Below are 14,710 nucleotides of genomic sequence, written 5' to 3'. Positions count from 1 at the left end.
TGTGCATGGGCCAGTTAACAGAGAATCAATCCCCATTTGCCCTTCAGCTCAGAAGCTGAAGTGCAGAAGCTTCAGATCCCGGATGATGAACGGTTCGCAAAATGCCATCCTGGCTGCCTCTCCTCAGAAATTAAAGACCTCATCTGTTTCCCCTTCCTTATTCCTTATTTCTTATTCCTCTTCCTCATTTCTAATCTGCAAACAGAAAAATCACTTCTGCAGTAAATTTTTCTTAACTTCAAGGAGTGTGGATGGTGAGAAAATACCATTCTGCCTAGGACAGGAGGCCCCTTTCCTGACGTTAATTTTGTCCTAGGACCATTCACCCTCCTCTGACCCTTGAACTGGGAAGTAAATGGTGCATATCGTGCATCTGGCTAATCCAAGAGGCAAATCTCATCCTGCAGACACCTGATGAGAAGTACTTGAGCCTCCGAGCTCAGTGGAAGGAGCCCTGATTGTTGAGTGAGGAGCTGTGATTTCCAAGGGTGCCCTCCAATGAGAGCTCCCCCCAAGTCGGGGCCTCCAGAGTCACAAAATCCCTGCACGGCCCAGGCCACCCCATATGGAAGGACCCAGACACCAGCTGTTTGGGGCAATTGCAGAAGAAAAGATTCCCAGCCCTGAGGCCTGAAAGACTGAGATTAAAATGGAAAAAGGAAAGGAAAAATGCAGACTGCTTCGATGTGATCCATCCATTAGGTAAGGGACGGGCCTGGTTGAGCACACCCCTGGGTGGACCCGCTTTCTCCTCTGTAACTATATCAATGATCTTTTGAATATCCAACAGGCCTGTGTGGGTGCCCCTGTGTCCAACCCACATCAGAGGAGAGGAAAAGATGTCTTCTCCACTGTGTGCTTCTGTGAAACATGTAGGCCGCTGGAGAATTTTACTCCATGGTAGATTCCAGCATTGAAAGAGATATAGCTCTCCAGATAGCTTAGCACTGAGCAGTACTCAGAGTCCAAATTAGACTTTTGGCTTGACCGTGCCTAAGGAGAGATTTCACCTTGGTGAACGCAGGAAGTGCGATTCTGGAATGAAGCTCCCCAGGAGTTTGGTTCACAGGCGCTGAGAGCTCCTCCCTAGGACGCGTAGCGGACCGCTTCAGTCTCCATTTGACCAAAACGGTAAAACAAATGAAAACTAGCTGATGGTTACGATGTATGGTGATGGTGGGCATGAGTTATAGCTAGTATCCCCATTTCAGACGTGGAGTTGAGATGACTCAGCCAAGGTCCCGAGGTCCCAGGGATCTGAACCAGCTGGATGCAGCCCAGCCTGTGCGCGCGGTCAACAAGCCGTGCTGACCATGACGAGTGTCTGTTGAGTGTGCCCGTGTGTGTCAGGCATGGTTACATTATCTGTGCGTAGAGGGTAATAACTAAGATGGATCAGAATTTGTGCCAGGGTTCATTTTTTTAAATCTTTTAAAAATTTTATTGCAACATAGCAGGGCAAGGTCAGGGCTCTCAAACAGCTTTCAAGAGCCCCAAAGTTAGGTGGTGTATTTCCATCCTCCATTTTTGATTTACGGTATCGCTTGACTGTGCATTCTTCCCTCTGCTTTAGATCTGGTCTCTACCTCACTTTCAAGGTATAGCATGACTCTCACCATCTCCAGAGCACTTTTTAAAACTATCGTAGAAAATGCCCATCTACCACTTCCTTGCGTTCAGATAAAATTACTAATTACCTGCACCAACCATTTGCAACTCAGTTATTACTAAACGTAAGGCATGGGTTTTCTGTATGCTCTCTATGGATGTATGTGTTGTTTCATATAATTTTTAATAACTAGGCTATTAACATAGGCTATTAATAGCAAAGGGATGTATAAAGAAGATGTGTATACACAATGGAATATTACTCAGCCATAAAAAGGAATGAAATTGGGTCATTTGTAGAGATGTGGATGGACCTAGAGTCTGTCATACAGAGTGAGTAAGTCAGAAAGAGAAAAATAAATATCGTATATTAATGCATATATGTGGAATCTGAAATATTGGTATAGACGATCTCATTTACAAAGCAGAAATAGAGACAGAGACATAGAGAACAAATGTATGGACACCAAGGGGGAAAGCGGGGAGGTGGGATGAACTGGGAGATTGGGATTGACAGGTATATGCTATTGATACTATGTATAAAATAGATAGCTAATGAGAACCCACTGTACAGCACAGGGAACTCTACTCAATGCTCTGTGATGACCTAAATGGGAGGGAAATCCAAAAAAGAGGGGGTATATGTATACGTATAGCTGATTCACTTTGCTGTACAGCAGAAACTAACACAACATTGTAAAGCAAATATACTCCAATAAAAATTAAAAAACAAAACGAAAACAATAGCAAAGGGGTTATACGTAAGACTGTCTGATATCTATTTGAGTCCCTTATGGTAGTTAGCATAGGATGGTATTTTAGAGGTTGGTCTGAGAGACAAATGCTCAGGTTCACATCACATCCTGGCTCCATTGCTGACCGGCTGTGGACAAGTTTTCCTTGAGCCTCAATGCCCTCATCTGTAAAATGGGGATGATAAGTGTACCACTTCGTAGGTTGTGAGAATTTAAAGAGAAAAATGCATGCAAAACACTGGCTCTCATGCCTGGCACGTAGCAAATGCTCAATAAATGTCAACTAGAATGATTAGTTTATTACTGTGGGCACACCTATGGATGCTTAAAAGAAATTGGTGAATGTACAGATTTGTTGCAGGTCCGGGTGAGGACACTTGTAAATGTTGGTCTCTGTCTCTTCAGGTAGGGATGAAAGGCTTACCGGTGACCCGCTGTCTTCCTCGTCACTCTGGAGAGCAGTGAAGTGGCAGTAGAGGAATCCACCGTGCCTTCTGTCTTCTGTGCTGGGCGGTTATTACTGTGGCCAAAGCCACTCCGGAGCATCCAACTGCACGTGTCACTCTGTGGAGCACTGCACAAGGAGACCAGTCTAGAGATAAAATGCTTGTCCCTTGGGAGATCAGAACATCAAGGGCATTTTGGTGGATGTGTGAATTAGAACGCAGTGGCAGAAAAAAAGAAGTTAGCATAGAAAGCCTTTAAAATAAAAAGAGACTTGAGACACAGCCCTTTAACTGTACAGACGAAAGGCCACGGTTCACAGAAATAAAACGACGTGCTCACGGTCCCTTGGTTTGTGTGGAGCTGCAACTGGGATCCAGGTCCCCAGAACCCACTGCTCCTTCCACTTAAGTCACTGGGCTGCACACCTGCAGGGGGCGCCTCTCTCCTTCATGCACAACACAAGGTGAGTGACGCCTCTGAGGCTTGTGCAAAATGGCACTGCTGCTTCCAGTTCACCTGTGCACCCAGCAAAGTACTTTTGTTCTATGCAGTTCAAGGATATGTACATTCAAATTATTATGGGGGTTACAAGAAGTATAATAATTACCGTGGAACTCTGGAAGAAATACTTCAAAAATGTGTGTGTTGAGGCATCATGATGGTATGCATGTGTCAGAATCAGCTAAGGAAGGTGCCGTGAACAGGCTAAGTTTTCCAGAATTTTTGTTTGCATCACATAACTTGCTTCCCGTAAGAGAAAACCACAAATTAGATCATCAGTTTTCAGGACCTTAGAGTTAGCAGATCTCTCAAAAAGTCATCACATCCATTAGATTATTTCTGTCAGAGTTATATTCTTACCCACCATCAAGGAGATGCATGTCTGCAACTCTCTGAGGACATTTTGCAACCACACACAAAGTCTATACTCAGAAAGTCCTTCAGTGTGTCTAACCTAAGTCTATCTTGCTGCAGTTTAAATAAACCACAAGCACTTACATTATTTATCTTAGTGAAAGTGGATTGAGGCATGTAGAATAAACTCACCCCTTGTTCCCTTTTGGAGAATCTTCTCCATATTCGGACTGCAGTTCTTCTCAAATCTCAGAAGCCCCGTCTCTTTTCATGGTATCATACACACATGGATGACTTCAGGAAATAAACTTAGTGGATGAAATACAGGAGTAATACAGATATTCTGAAACAGGAGTGACAGGAGAAGAAAATAGAAAGTTATTTATTATTTTCAAAGCAACAAAGTAGGAGGTTGATTGGAAAAGGTGAAAGATGAGAGAGAGAGAGGGAAAAAAAATTGTCATTGAATGATATTTTCATCGGAGAGGAAAATAAGTACCAACAAATGAAATCTGACTCATCTTTGCAAGTTTCACCAAGCTTGAAAATGTCCCTTTAAAATTTCCCGTAAGCGGTTGCTGGCTGCGGGATTTTTCCAGTGTAAAGGGAATCTGAGTTCAGGAGGCCAGGGAATGCCAGAAGGAAAGGGATTTTTTGATGCTTGGGGTTCTGAGACTGTCAGTTTAAAAAATGAAAGTAATATAGACGGGGCAAAGTGGCATTTATCATACCATCTCTCCAGGCTCCTGTCTCTTTAATCAGCTAGCCTGATTTGCCCAGTAAATGATTCCTGAGTGTGTGTGTGTGTGTGTGTGTGCGCGCGCACGCGCGCGCCCGCGCGCACCCACGCGCGTGTGTTGTAGCTCTGTCAATCCTTGGATTAGAACCAATGATTGCAGCTTGTAGGAGGGCTGTCCAGGGCCAGATTGTACGAGGTGTCTCAGTGCCAGAGTATGAGGAGAGATAATTACTGAGAAGTCACACTCTCTCCCATCCTTGGCTTTCTTGTGGTGTCCTTCAGCAAAACAGTGGATTTAAATCTCCTTCCACCAGCTCGAGAGCAACGCAATCTGTCAGGAAAGAAAGAAAGAAAGAAAAACCCCGAACCTGACAAAAAAGAAGAAAAAGAAGAAAAAAAAAATCATGAAAACCATCCAGGCAAAAATGCACAATTCTATCTCTTGGGCAATCTTCACAGCGCTGGCTGCTCTGTTTCTCTTTCAAGGTAAGAGCTTGCTATTGATTTGCCTACAGTCGACCCAGGAATTGTACAGTGTGCTGTTGATGATTCGCAGACTCTCTGAGTCGGCTCTGCTGTGCGGTTGGTTTGCAGGTGGGGGAGAGAGCGTCCGAGCAGCATGGCTGGGACTTCATCCTCCCTCCCAGGCTGTGAGGATATTGATTTGAGGCTGGCTGCTGCCAGAACGGTGGGTGGGTGTGTGGCGCGGGGGGGCGGGGGGGGGAATGTACGTGCAGAAGTAAAATGTGTCTGGGGCTCCCGTGCGGTACGTGGCTGTGTGCTGGTCCCCTGGACCTCCGTACATTCTTGCACACACACGATAGATGGAGACACATGGAATCACGGATTCGGAGGGCGACGGGGCTGCTAACGCATTGCTTTTGGTACTGGGAAGAAATTACGAGAGGAAACTTTAAATATCTATCGGCCAGTAAACTTGCAAAGCTTCTGCAAGGAGCAAACAGAAAACGCAGGCTAGGCATAATCAGGTACCTGTGCATCGTGGTCAGAGCCAGCTAGAAGGGCTGGATCGGTCCGCAGCAGTGGTGGGCAGCGGGGTAGTTTCCCATGTGTTTTGGGGTGTGTTTGTGGAGGGGGGCAGCGGGGCGTGGTAACAAGCAGATAAGAGGCTTATCTTATCAGAGCGGGGCTCTGAAATTCCGGAAAGCTCTCCTAAGTTGAACGGAAAGAGGCATGAAGAGTCGAATGCTAATGTTTGGTTTCTTTCTCTTCTGGGAAGCAGAGCTGAGGGGCTGCAGTTGGGGCCAGGCTTGCTGGGGGTGAGTGCGCGCTGTGACGTGGCCCTGCGGTGCTGGGGTGGCTTGGGATCCGCTTCAACCTTGAGTCCGCTCGCTGCACCGGGTGGCCCCGCGCTCTGTCCCGGCTTTCAGGTCCCAGCAGCCGCATTACCTGCCCACCTGCTTGCTCCCACCCACCCTGTCCTTGGAGGGTCTGGCTTGCCTTTCTTTTTTGAAGATCCCTGCACTCCCAGGGACTGAGACGGGCAGAGAAGCTTCCCCCGGGTGGTCCAGCACCATCTCCCAGAGGACCCCGCGTGGAAGCTCAGCCCAGGCAGCTGAGTCCCCAGAGGAAAGTTCACTCCCAGGGGGTGGAGAAGGCTGAGGAGTCCCACCCACCTGATTCCCTTCCCCACTGCAGCACGGGGCTTTCGTGGTCCGGACTGGTCCCCACCTCGGGTCCCGCTGACCTCCCTCTGAGGGTGGGCTTTGGGGACTGTCCCCTTGCCATAGTTGCAGGGATGACCACGCAAGGTGGGCAGATGGACCAGGCTGGGAAGAATCAAATGCGTGTGTACCTTCGGCTGGGGCTCGAGGGGGAGGAAGGGGGCCCCGGAGGGATCTGAGTTGGATGCAAGCAGTGAGTTGGATGCAAGCAAGTCCATTGTGCGGGATCTCCTTGCCTTGCCTGCTGCACCCAGCCTCGGGGGCGCCGGCCTCGGGGTGTCTCTCCTCCCTCACCGGGTGGTGGGTGTGAGAGTGAAGGAGGCCACGTGGCGGCAGCCCTGATTGACTCGTCTTACGTAACAAGGAGCTGTGGCAGCATGTGTGTGTGTGCGCGCGCGCGTGCAAACCCCTGCTTGTACTGGGTGAACAGGGGCTCACCCAGTGAGGTCAGAGCCCCAACTCTGGCAGCGGGGAAACTGAGTCCAGAGCCAGGTAGCCTCAGGGAAACAGCTTCTATCATGCTAACCACAGAAATGGAAACTAACTAGGCAAGGGGTGGAGTGAGGGGTCAGAGGAAGGGACAGGGAAGGTCCCAAGACCTCCATAATTTCCATCTGTCCTGAGGTCTGTGTCTCTTCCATCTGTAACTTCAAACCGGAGACAATGGCCAAAATTCCACCATCCACAGCCCCACGGGCTGCATGCCAGGAGCCCCAGGGCCATACTGAATTTACATATAAATTAGCATACATGATTTTTTTTTAATCAGAAATAAATGCAGGGAAGCATAATATTTGCTCATACTTTGAATCATTCCTGAATAGATGGGAAGGAAGTGGTGATGCAAAATTCTCCAGGGCGAATTCTGATTTTGCATTCTTGTTGCCGTCTTGGGGTGCGGATGGAGGTGACTTGGTTATCCCAGATCTCCTCACATTCTACCAAATCCTGCTTTTCCTAAGACGAATAATGGCCTTATTTGTGCTACCCACCTCGAGCCAGTTCTGAATAGCCTTCAAAGTGTCACAAAAGGACAGGGCTGCCCAATTTTAAGGCAAAGGGACCCCCAAGACCCCTGAGCCACATGCCAGTTGGACCAGCCAACATGATGTGTGTTTTCTCTTCAAGGGGTTGAGAGCTGGAGTCAGCCAGCTACCTCTTATCAAACTCACAGAATTACTGAGGCAGCCACGTCTTGCCTGCAGTAATCCACCCCTATTGCATTGACCCAGTGGGACTAGTTAGAATGCAGTACACATTCTAAGGCAATTTTTTCTTCTCCTCTGTTTTTGTTTTAAGCTGGCTCTTCCTAAAGCCGTTACTTCCTGGGTTTCTTGCCTTCTTGAAAAGGTGCCCGGGGCTAGGGGCAGGTGATGGACCCCTCGCTGACCTGCTTCTCACCTCTACCCCACCAGCAACCATGATCCAGCTTAGATGGGGAGGGAGTCAGCACTGATTACTGATGGGCGGGAGGCAGGGGGCGATTAGCGCCCTGGGGCTCTGGTCCTAAGAAGATCTGAGGTTGATTAACAAGAGCCCCTCCCAGTTCCTGGGAGCCAGAGTGAGGACCCAGGACGGGATTAGGCGCTGTCCTTTTCAGCACACCGCCCACCTTCTGCCACTGAGAGGCTCTGAAAGGAATGGCTGATGGTGCTGCAGCTTCTCTCCTTCTAGTAACCCGACCATTTCTCCTTCGAAGGATTAATGTTCCTTTCAACACTTTCCGAGGAGCTTGGCTAGATTCCTGTCTTAACCTTTCTCATTTTCTCTCACCTTCTCACATCCCACGTCAACACACCTGCCCACTTATACACAGGCGGGGCAGCGGGGAAGGGAGAGGAGATGGGGCTAGGTTCACCCTCTCGTTCTCTGGGCACCAGCAACATGGACCCCGTTCAGCTGGGCGGATTGGCCAAGTTCCTGCCACTCACAGTAAACAGTTGGGTGCCAGCCGCAGCCTGAGCTGGGCAGTGCTTCTGAGATGTGGGGGGTAGATGAGACCATAACAGTGTTTACTGGCAAGGTGAAAAATCGGTTTGGGATGATGGGATCCTAGGCCTGATGTAAGCACTGTGGGCGCTTGGAAGCATGGCCAAAAACAACTTCAGGGGAGACTGCAGAGGAGCTTCACGGTGTGGACCCTGGCTGCCAGGCTTGGAGCTGCCAGCTGGGGGCGAGCCATGGGTGAGCCGTGGATGGCACAACAAATGCAGCTCACCTCCATCCTTCACACACGGTGACGGTCCTCGGGGCATTTGATCGAGGTGGCCGGAGGGTCCCAGCTGGGGCCATTCTTGGGTCGCAGCATTACTTGCCAGGCACACAGCCTTGTCCTGGTGCTGCTTCTTCCCTTTGTCAGTTTTAAAGCCAAATACGAGCCCTGGAACCCCTTCTCATCCTGTGACATCTGCCCCTGACTTCTGTGGTTTCCCAGTGGCCTCTCCTAGGGTGCTGAGATGAAGGGTGCTGAGATGAAGGGTGCTGAGCTGTGTCCCTGAAGGGCCTCTCCTGGTCTCCTGCTTGTGTGCTCTGCCATGCACTGTGTCTTAGCAGCTCCCCGGGGCTCTGCCCCTGCACCCACGCAGTCTGGCAGCCCTGAGAAGCAGTGACCCAGGCTGGGGCCAGCTATGTGTCGTGGATGGGCCACACCAGTGTTGGCTTTAGCCACAGTTTACCCCTTGGGGCGAGGTGAGCTATCTCAACATCCTAAGCCGTGGTGACATTTCTGAGTCAATGTGGGACACGTGATTCTGGGACGTCCAGGAACATGCTGGAAGGATTTGCGATGCTCTTGCCATCTGCTCCTGGTGGGAACACTTTGGAGAGGACTGTTGTGTCTAGGATTTGTCTCTGTTCCAGAATTTTTAGGTTTGGAGCTCACGACCTGCCCTTGCCTCTTGCCCCTCAACTAGAATGATAAAGACGCAAAAAACTCCCACTTTGCTTTATATGTAACCCCAGCGGAGGTCCCACAGACCCTTCCAATACCCTAATGAGTGTGCCTGCCAGATTTCCAGCCAGTTCTGGTGGCCTGAGCACAGCTGGGTGGGCAGCAGGTACATCCAAACTCAAAGTCCCCCATGTTTTCTGTAGGTGGAAATACTCCCCTCTGTGCGCCCGTCCCCCCACTTGCCTGCCAGGATGGGGAGCAACTCCCCTGGGTGTTGTAAGGACTCATTAGGGCTCGTAACGCGGCAAACATGCGGTGCTAAGTGGAGCTCCGTGCTGAGCCTGCTGGTATTTACGCAGCTCCTTCTCTTTCTGCTCTACTGGCTTGTTACATGTTTACTTTATGTCTGTAATCATTTGAAATTCAATAAAACTAATTAAACATAAAAAATGAAAACACTCAAAAATAAGGTAATCGATGGTGTACAGGTCGGATGGGGTTGGGTACCACATCTTCCCAGGTGTCTCCTCCCACCTGGTGGCAGAGGCCTCCTGCCCTTAGAGGATGTGCTGGTGAAGACAGGAAGGGACTTAGAAGAAACATGCGGCGGGGACCATACCTCCCATCGTTTTGTAGGAGGAGACTGTTCAGGGAGGGGCAAGGGGGTGGGACCAATGGCAGGGGGCGGGGCCCTGGGAAGGGGGAGGGTGGAGCCAAGAATTTCAGAGGGAAAAGAACAGCTCTAAGCTGTACTGGCAAAGGGTGGGAAGAAGAGGACTCTATCCTCTGCCTTGACTGATTTCGTCCAGTAACCTCTAGAATTTTAGTTTATGTATTTGTTTCTGCAACCTTCTGGACTGAGCCCGCTCTTGCTGTGGCCGCTTAAACTTACAAGAGCTTCAGCGAAGAGATGCGTGTGTTCCTCCTCCATCCCTCGCCTTCTCACTCTCCCTGCATCTCCCTCTCTTCCTCTCCCCTGTCCTCCCTCCCTCTTTCTGCCCTCTCTCCTCCTCTCCTCTGCCCTCCCGATTCTCTTTCTCTCTCTCCCCTTTTCTTCCTCCCTTTCATTTTCCCTTCTCCTCCGTGGGAAACATAATTGATCAGCTGACAGAGCTGGGTCAATCTGGCAGGGGTTGCTCCGCCTTGCACAGGCTTGCCTAGGAGAGGAGGGGAGTCTGTCCTCCCAGGTCACCAGGAGCCCAGATGACGTGCTGCAATGATAGTGGGGGGACCAAAGAACCAGTGGCGAGTTCACGCCCCATAAGTGTGGCTGGGACCCCACTGACAGCAGCGTTCTCAGCTGTTGTGTGTCCCCGACACTCCAGTGTTCCACGTCCCTTTTCCCTTTGCCTCTTTCCTGCTTCTGTTTAGTTTCTACGCCCTGCTTGTTCCCGTGTCCTCGTTCTTCTTTCTGCTTGCCTCCCTACCTTTTCTCCTCTTTCCAAAACCAAGACAGGAGATCTCAGAATCTCCCCCACTTAAGTCATATTAGAGAAATGGCCTTTTGTTTACTTGCAAGAAGAAAAACAGAAACTCTGCCAGAAGAGCTCTGTAAGTCATTTGCAAACCGCAAAACAAACCAACAACGATTCACATTTTCATTGCTGAGAAAAAAGTATTTCAAGAGAGACTGTCAGGCTGAGAAACCAAATATTGGAAAACACGTTCTTCAGCTCTGTTACTAAGGACATCTTAGGTTACTAAATTTGATTTCTTTCTTTTTTTTTTTTTTTTTGGCTTCTCGAAGAGTATTGTCCTTTACAGCAATAAAAGAATGTTCAAAAGATGGACTGGTTTTGGCTTCAATTGCTCATTCAAATTCACTCTCCAGAGGCGCCTCCTTTGCTTCTCCTTGGTGGTGGTGTCACCAAACTCTAATCCAACACAGACTAGATCTAGTTGTTTATTTGTCCGTTGGTTCAGTCACCTGGCAAGTGTTTATTGAGTTCCTATTATGTTCCCTGCATTGTCGTAGGTGCTGGGAACATATCAGTGATCAAAGCAAGTAAAGACAGAGTATGGGGACTTCCCTGGTGGTCCAGTGGTTAAGACTTCACCTTCCAATACAGGGGGTGCGAGTTTGATCCTTGTTTGGGGAGCTAAGATTCTATGTGCCTCATGGCCGAAAAACCAAAACATAAAACGGAAGCCATATGGTAACAAATTCAATAAAGACTTTAATAATGGTCCACATCCAAAATAATCTTAAAAAAAAAAAAAGAGTACAGTCTCCCAGATTTGATTTCATTGGCCATCCTTTTTAATCACATTGGGAAGAACCAACAGGACCAGAAGCAAGGGGGGCACGTTGCGTGCCATGGCCTCCTGCACAGTTGCTTGTGCAAATTATGATGGGCGGGAAGAACGCAGCAGCCCTGGATGCTTGTTTTTAGATGGGGAGTGCTGGAGGAGGAAGCTCCACCGGGCTCTGGGTCCATCATGTAACAGCTGCTGCCTCTGCTACGCCACCTTGACTCCTGCCGCAAGGGGCTCAGGGATGTGTGACGCTCCCTCAGTTAGCACAAGGATGGCGAAACCTGGCGTGAGGTAGTTGGCTTTGCGACTATTGGCTCTTGTCATTCGAGTTATTGGTTGATTCTTGGCACTGCTGCCGTCCTATCCAGTGGCCTGTGCAGCACGTTTGTGCCCTGCCTTCTGCATAGAACTAGACGGTCAAAGGCGGCAAGGGGGGGCCACTTACACAGGGCAGGGCAGGGTTTGCTGAGGCAGCTGGTCGGGGTGAGGCAAATGCAGTTCAGGGGACTCTGAGGGATTCAAATTTCAAGGTAGACTTAAGATGACCTCCCTTCTGAGAACCTATTTTGTTTTTTGCTAACCACTCATCACACCCTAATTTAGGGTTCCTGGAATAGTAGACACGCGTCGTCATTTATTTGTTCTCCTCTGATACTCCAGCTGTGGTTGGGACACAAGTCTTCTTTCAGTTGTCAACTTGTGTGTGCAGCCTCATGTACCCAAAGGGAATCGAGCTTTTCTTCCGCCCACATTGTGTGCTGTGGCTGCCCCGTGGATGCTTTAGGAACGTTGCTTACCCCACTGCTTCTATCTGCATTTCCATAGTGGTGGTGATTCTTCTTAGCTTTTCCCCTGTAGGAGAACAGGTAAGTACCTTTCTCACGGATCCATGACTCTTCCAAGTCAAGCAACCTGGAGCAATTCTACCTCTTCTGACCCTGTCTCAGATGTTAGAAGGGCCTCAGTGGGTAGGTGCATTGTGTCTTTATTTGCAATATTCCCATTTTCTAAGCCAGTGGTCTTCAAATTTGTGCTACATAGAATCACCTGAGGAGCTTTATAAAAGTGTCAGTGTCTGGGCCCCATCCCAGAACAATTACACCACAATCTCTTTGTGAGCTGTCTGGGTATTTTTCAGAGCTCCCTAAGGGGTTCCAATCTGTGGCCAGGTTTGAAAACCATACCTCTCAAGTCATCCGAAAATGTTCTCCAACCTGGAATAAGACACATCCACTCCATGAGCCTCAGTTGCTTCATCTCTAAAATAAAGCAGTTGGACTAAAAGATTTTCAAGTTTCATTTCAAGTCTCACATTTTGCAATTCCGCAAATCGTCTTTTTGAGTCTAGTCCTTGAAAGGTAGTGGTGCTAGGAGAAAATATTCAGAAGCAGTCTCTGTTTGTAGGAAGCTAAGAATATGAACACAGTCACAGACGGACGACCAAAGCCAGAACGTGTGAGTGGTGTGTGTGCACACAAACACCACACACTGTATCATACATACTGTACCACATATCCATACATGCATGCGCTTCTCCATCAAGAAGGCATCCTTCAGGTGGGGAGAAAGGATGAACTAGTCGCGGCCTTTCAGGTAGGGGGACTCAGGAAGGATAACAGTCAACCCTACAGGAGAAATTCAGGTGCTTTGGGATGTGTGAATATGGGTCAGGAATGAATGTGCTAGCGGCGGATTTAGAGCGAGCTAAGTGATGGTGAGCCTTGGCAGACACTCCATTCATAAGTGTGAAGCTTTGCATTTCTCTCTCCTGGCCTCCGCTCCCGCTCGCTCCCCAGGAACTGGCTAGGCAGCCTGCGGCTTCCATGGCTCTCCTTCTCACAGGCAACAAAGGCTCCGTGCTCAGAACCCCAATGGCAACTTGGCAGCTACTGTGTTAGGCAGAGTGATGCTGGCCCTCCCCTCCAAGCCAGGTCAGATCCTGCGGTGCAGGCAGGAGTGAAAGCTTGCCTGTTTTGATGGAGTCAGCAGGTGTAGGAGGCGCCGGGGGAGCAGAGCTCTCATGCAAATTTGTACCAAGTGCAGTCACTGGGTAACTCACAAAGTGTTCACGCTGCTGTGTCAGGCAAGCCAGAGTCGCAGCCAGCCGAGCCCAGAGGAACATTCAAGATGGTTTAGTTCGATCCCTCTCTTGGAGCTCTAACACCCCAAAAGTGCAGCTGCAGTGGTCCCCTAACTTCTGTCTCCAGTATGGGGGGAACTTGCATCTCTCCAGAGAGCTATTGCATCTGACCGTTCAGGAAGACGGGGAGACAAAGGAGAATCTGTCTTCTCATCGATTCCAGCCATTTGCTCGAGGTCTGGAGAGAACACACAACATAGTGGCTGGGGTTGCCTGGGTCCAAACCTTGGCTGTGCCACTTCCTAGTCTGAAACCTTTGGCGGTTTAATCAACTTCTGTGGGTGATTCAGTTTCCTCTTGTATAAAACGGAGCTACTTCTGAGTCTTACCTTTAAGGCTGGTATGAGGATTAAACAAGTTACTGCAGGTAAAGTGCTTGGCACATAGTAAGCTCTCAATAAATATCACCTAATAGTATTACGATTGCTGCTAATACTACTACCCACAGGACAAGGCTGATTTTTCTTCCACATGACTTTCCTTCAAATATTTGAAAACAGGATTCCCTCCCCTTCTCCCTTAGTTAAATATTCCAAGCTTTTCTCCTATTTTCTGTATAACCATTCACAGATAGGGTGCTGATGGCCCTTTTCTAAAGTTACTCTGGCTACTTTATGTTCTTTTTAAGGTAAATCTCCTCCCAGTGTGCTCTGAGTAGCCCCGAATATTACAGGATGTGGCCTCTCCTGATTCCAGATTAGGATACAATGAAGTCTCAGCTCTTTGGAAAGGCATGGCCCAGGGGCGCCGGCCTCTCCCCTAACCCTACTCCCGCTCCGTGGATTCCTAGGGGTTTTTTGAGGTTTCCACCTCCAAGTACGCGTGCTCTGCTGAGGGCTGCCCTGTCCACCTGGAAAACGCTTGTTGTGACTCACGACAAAACTCCAGGCTCAGCGTCCCTTTGAAGCCCCTCCTTCTCTCTTTTCTGCCTCCACTGCTCTGGCACTTCCTTCCGGCCTTCGTGTCCGCTGACATCTGTGTGGCTGCCTGCTGACACGTCTGTCTCCCCTCACTGGGCCGTGAACTCCTGGAGGCCCGGGACTGCCTTGTATATCTGCACACTCAGCACAGTACTTGACACACAGGCGACCAGTGCTTGTGGACAAAAGGGGACCAGTGCTTATGGACAAAAGGGGACCAGTGCTTGTGGACAAAAGGGGACCAGTGCTTGTGGACAAAAGGGGACCAGTGCTATGGACAAAAGGGGACCAGTGCTTAGGACAAAAGGGGACCAGTGCTTGTGGACAAAAGGGGACCAGTGCTTATGGACAAAAGGGGACCAGTGCTTGTGGACAAAAGGGGACCAGTGCTTGTGGACAAAAGGGGACCAGTGCT

The 14,710-nt window shown here is 49.3% G+C and overlaps 1 protein-coding gene across 2 annotated transcripts in view; it reads left to right on the top strand.

The window, feature by feature from the left end:
• Positions 1-3,021: 3,021 nt before the first annotated feature.
• LOC114887004 (neurotrimin-like) overlaps positions 3,022-14,710 on the top strand; it is a 926,389-nt gene continuing 914,700 nt past the window's right edge. Inside the window, exons 1-2 of one of the 2 annotated variants that reach the window (XM_029208293.1) lie at positions 3,022-3,273; positions 4,719-4,890. In XM_029208293.1, coding sequence (XP_029064126.1) covers positions 4,809-4,890 — 82 coding nt within the window. In that variant the 5' untranslated portion in view covers positions 3,022-3,273; positions 4,719-4,808. Of the gene's footprint in view, positions 3,274-4,549; positions 4,891-14,710 lie in introns of those variants that run through there. The other variant, XM_029208294.1, reaches the window with a different exon arrangement.

Source organism: Monodon monoceros, unplaced genomic scaffold, assembly GCF_005190385.1.
Source record: "Monodon monoceros isolate NGI ecotype Baffin Bay Population unplaced genomic scaffold, NGI_Narwhal_1 Super_Scaffold_7, whole genome shotgun sequence".
NCBI lineage: Eukaryota > Metazoa > Chordata > Mammalia > Artiodactyla > Monodontidae > Monodon > Monodon monoceros.
This window is presented reverse-complemented; position numbering and strand designations above follow the sequence as displayed.